This window comes from Bos indicus, chromosome 9 (genome assembly GCF_029378745.1).
Source record: "Bos indicus isolate NIAB-ARS_2022 breed Sahiwal x Tharparkar chromosome 9, NIAB-ARS_B.indTharparkar_mat_pri_1.0, whole genome shotgun sequence".
Classification (NCBI taxonomy): domain Eukaryota; kingdom Metazoa; phylum Chordata; class Mammalia; order Artiodactyla; family Bovidae; genus Bos; species Bos indicus.
In genome coordinates this window covers 79,764,763-79,768,317 of record NC_091768.1, presented here as the reverse complement: position 1 = coordinate 79,768,317, position 3,555 = coordinate 79,764,763, and the positions used below count along the sequence as shown (strand labels likewise).

The following is a 3,555-nucleotide window of genomic DNA, read 5'->3' as shown; positions in this document are numbered from 1 at the left end:
TATCTGTGTGTGTGTGTGTGTGTGTGTGTGTGTGTGTGTGTGTGCGCGTGTTAGTCAGTCAGTCGTATCTGGCTCTTGGTGAGCCCATGGACTGTAGCCCACCAGGCTCCTCTACCCACGGGGTTTTCTAGGCAAGAATACTGGAGTAGATTGTCATTTCCTTCTCCAGGGAATCTTCGGATCTTTCGTCTCCTGCATTAGCAGATGGATTCTTGGTCTTATAAAGGTGCTAAGTCTTGTTTATCTTTGTATTTGAACTTTTAATGTGGTACGTGTTTAATAATAGATACTAAGCAGCTATTCGTTGAATTTCTCTTGAGCTATCATGTGGAGAAAGCCTCAATGATTTAAAAATCCTTAAATGTAAAAATTCATGATATCAACTATGGGTTGAATAATGCTTAAGAAAAAAATTGAAAACCTCAGTTTTTTACTGAATATACTTATTTCCTTAATAAACTGCTAGTATAAGGCAGTCATACATAAAGTTTTTAAATGATATTATATGGACATGATTATTGGTAAAACAGGCAGTTAAAACAAAATGCACTGAATTAATATGAACATACCTTAGAAATCATTTCATAGTGATTTAGCAAGTCTAACAATATAAATATAATTTTCTACCTCATTAATCTTGTATATAGAAACTACAGTTATAGAATATCTATGAGCACAGAGGGATTTTTTTTCATCTAACAAGAAGCGAAGAGACCATGCATATTATTTCCCATAGCATTTTTTATTTATTTAGTGGCCATATTACCATATACTTTAATATTAAAAATTTCAAGAAAACAGTATGAGTATAATATTAAAAATGTAAATGCTCCATTTCTTCAAGTTAGTGATCAAATTATAAAATGACTCTTTTAATAATTAACTGACAACTGTTGTACTTCATTAAGTTATATTTTACATGAGTGCAACAATAATTACATCCTCAAAATGTATGCTGCTTACTTAAGTGGAGAGGGAAATGACTTTCTAGTTAAGAAAGCTGAATCCTGGTCTGGTTATGTGACTTTGGATACATACATTAACTTCCGTGAGCCTAATTTTCCACCGGGGTAAAGGAGCTGATAAAAGTTTCTCTGGCCAAAATACTGTGATTGATTAAGTTGTTGTGTATGAAAAGGCTCTGTAAAAGTACTATTTAAAAAATGAGTTATCATTAGTTCCATGTATATTTCTTAATGTGTGAAAAAAATTAAAATGGAACGAAAGGTTTGTTCAAGAATCCCTGCCTTAGAACTTAGTCTTATATTTTATACTAGACATAAATTTCAGACACAGTGAAGTCAGTTTAAAAAACAGATGTTTATGTTTGGAGTTGAGGTGCTCACTGATAAAAGTAAGTAAAAACGGCTGGTAACTAATAGTGGCATGACATCAGTTAATCATCCTTTCGGTCACTGACTAATTAGAAAGCATAATCTTCTACATATGATCTCAAAAATCTCAGCCACACATAATACTATTGTAATGGCAGTAAATGTATACATTGCAATGAGGAAAATGGTCTTCTCAAAGTGTTCTGGAACCATGCATTTTATGATAGTCAATTTTTTCCCGAGAGACACAGCATCACACAGGTAGAGAGGTTTTACTTGGAAACCAAAAAGGTGAATCTGAAGCCAAAATGCTACCACTTCTAGGCTAATTCTTAACAAAACAGAGAGGATGTAGATCACAGTGTAGATGGGTTTTTGAAGAATGCATTCTTGATTGATGCTTTTACATGCAGCATATAGATGGAAAATAGCTCCAGGAACCAGGACAATCACTAGTTGTAATGCCCAGAACACCTAAAGTGTGTCAGAAATATCTTAGTAAAATCCATCAGCATGTCATGAAAATATACACTATCAAAATGTACTGACCCTCAAAAGAGGCTAACTTAAAAATTCTAAGTTTTGTAAGTCTTATGAGGAATAAAAATAATATAATGAAAGTAGCAATGCCGGACATATCTCATTTAATTTTCAAGATGTTTAAAGTTTAAAACTTTAGATGTCTTCATAATTGTGAAAAAGTAGTTGTATTTTACTATCATCACTTATCAATTACTAACAATGATGATATACTTTATTTTAGTAGCTACCCTATCTGCATTTTCTAATTACAAGCCTGGAGTATAATTCTAACATCAGTAGATAATAGAATGCTGGACTTGGAAGAAACTCTTGATCTACTTAAATTAATTTACCTGAAATATATGATTAATTTTTAAAAACATTATTCCAGAAATAATACTCATTAGCATAGTCTACATATTATTTTACATTTTAAAAGGAAACAGTTTTATCTGGTGTAGAGTAAGGTTTATATTTGTACACACAGGAAAACTTACTTGTGGAGTGATTGGTCTGAACTGATTATAACAGAAGAGGTTTACTTCTCTCTTGTCCGGATCACAACTGAAGTGCAGAGCCTCGTTCCCGTAGACTGCAAAGCCTAAGACCCCGAGGAAGAACATTCGAACCGATCCAAAGAAAAGGGTGTGAAATTGGCCAATCACGGTAGGAGGCTTCATCTGTTACAGTTTTAGGAGAAAAAAGAATCTTTTGAAAACAAAAATTAAAGGAGGACATTTTAAAGGATGTTTTCATCATCACATTTTTAAAAAAATTTAAGATTTATGAAATTTTGAAGAAAGAACCTTAAGGATTATCGAGTCCAGTTTAAATCATGTGTTATGAGATTTCTTAATGCTTTTCACTCTGAAAATATGAAGTGCAACAGTCAAATGGGACCTTGTTGCTAATGAAATAAATAATTTTGGAAATTTGTAGAAAGCTTTGAATTCAATCAATATCCCTTTTGCAATACAATCAAGATAATCTTAGTATATCTAGTACCTATTAAAATAGTTGGGTAACAAATTCAACATTAGACTCATTAGTATATGCACTTTCTTAACCAAAGTGTTTATTTGGTTGTCATTACATCTTCTTTCCTACTTCTTCAACTATCAGATTGACAGAGCAAGCTGCTTTAAAGCACCAACAGCTAGAAGTACTTCCTGAATTATTCTAGTTACAGTTATTTAGATTCAGAATATTTTGAAGTAAATGGTTGATCTCTCCATGCACGTAGAGAACCCTATTCATCAGCACTCATGAGAATCAGGTTAAAATACACAGAGAGGACTCATACAATCGTCACTGTTTGTATAATACTCACACATCCTTCATAGAAGTTTTTGATGTAATTTAGAGACATGTCTCAGGAGATGTTATCCTGGCATCTCTGAGGGTTATTCCTTGACCCACATTGCCAGTTTGCTTCTGCCAGAATCAAACTCTTATTTTCTGTCATGACTTTTACAACAGAAAGCACTTATCACTGCACATTTCTCTCCCCTCCTCCTTTTCTTTTTTTTTTTCATAGATCTCTGGGGCCCCAGTCAACTTTCCTCTCTCCCTCCCAAAACAAAACAAAAACAAAGAGCCTGGGGCATGTAGTCAACCTAATAATCCCCTGACCTACACTGTCAGCACAGCCAGCCGGTCACCCAGGCATGCCAGCAAAGCAGGAGGCCAGCCCAGTAAG

The 3,555-nt window shown here is 34.0% G+C and overlaps 1 protein-coding gene across 1 annotated transcript; it reads right to left on the bottom strand.

Moving 5' to 3' along the window:
* Positions 1 to 1,412: 1,412 nt before the first annotated feature.
* GJE1 (gap junction protein epsilon 1) lies at positions 1,413 to 3,225 on the bottom strand. Its single transcript, XM_019967014.2, has 3 exons — positions 3,187 to 3,225; positions 2,354 to 2,536; positions 1,413 to 1,808 (listed from the first exon to the last, which is right to left on the bottom strand). Exons 1-3 carry the CDS (start codon positions 3,223 to 3,225, stop codon positions 1,413 to 1,415), a joined length of 618 nt encoding a protein of 205 aa, XP_019822573.1.
* Positions 3,226 to 3,555: the final 330 nt, after the last annotated feature.

What these genes read in the sequence shown, in the direction of transcription:
- GJE1 (XM_019967014.2), bottom strand. Translation starts at nt 3,225, where the DNA reads ATGTCTCTAAATTACATCAAAAACTTCTATGAAGGATGT. An exon ending in AAAACTTCTATGAAGGATGT is followed by an intron (nt 2,537 to 3,186) that starts GTGAGTATTATA and finishes AAACTGTAACAG; the next exon opens with ATGAAGCCTCCTACCGTGAT. An exon ending in TCAGACCAATCACTCCACAA is followed by an intron (nt 1,809 to 2,353) that starts GTAAGTTTTCCT and finishes GACACACTTTAG; the next exon opens with GTGTTCTGGGCATTACAACT.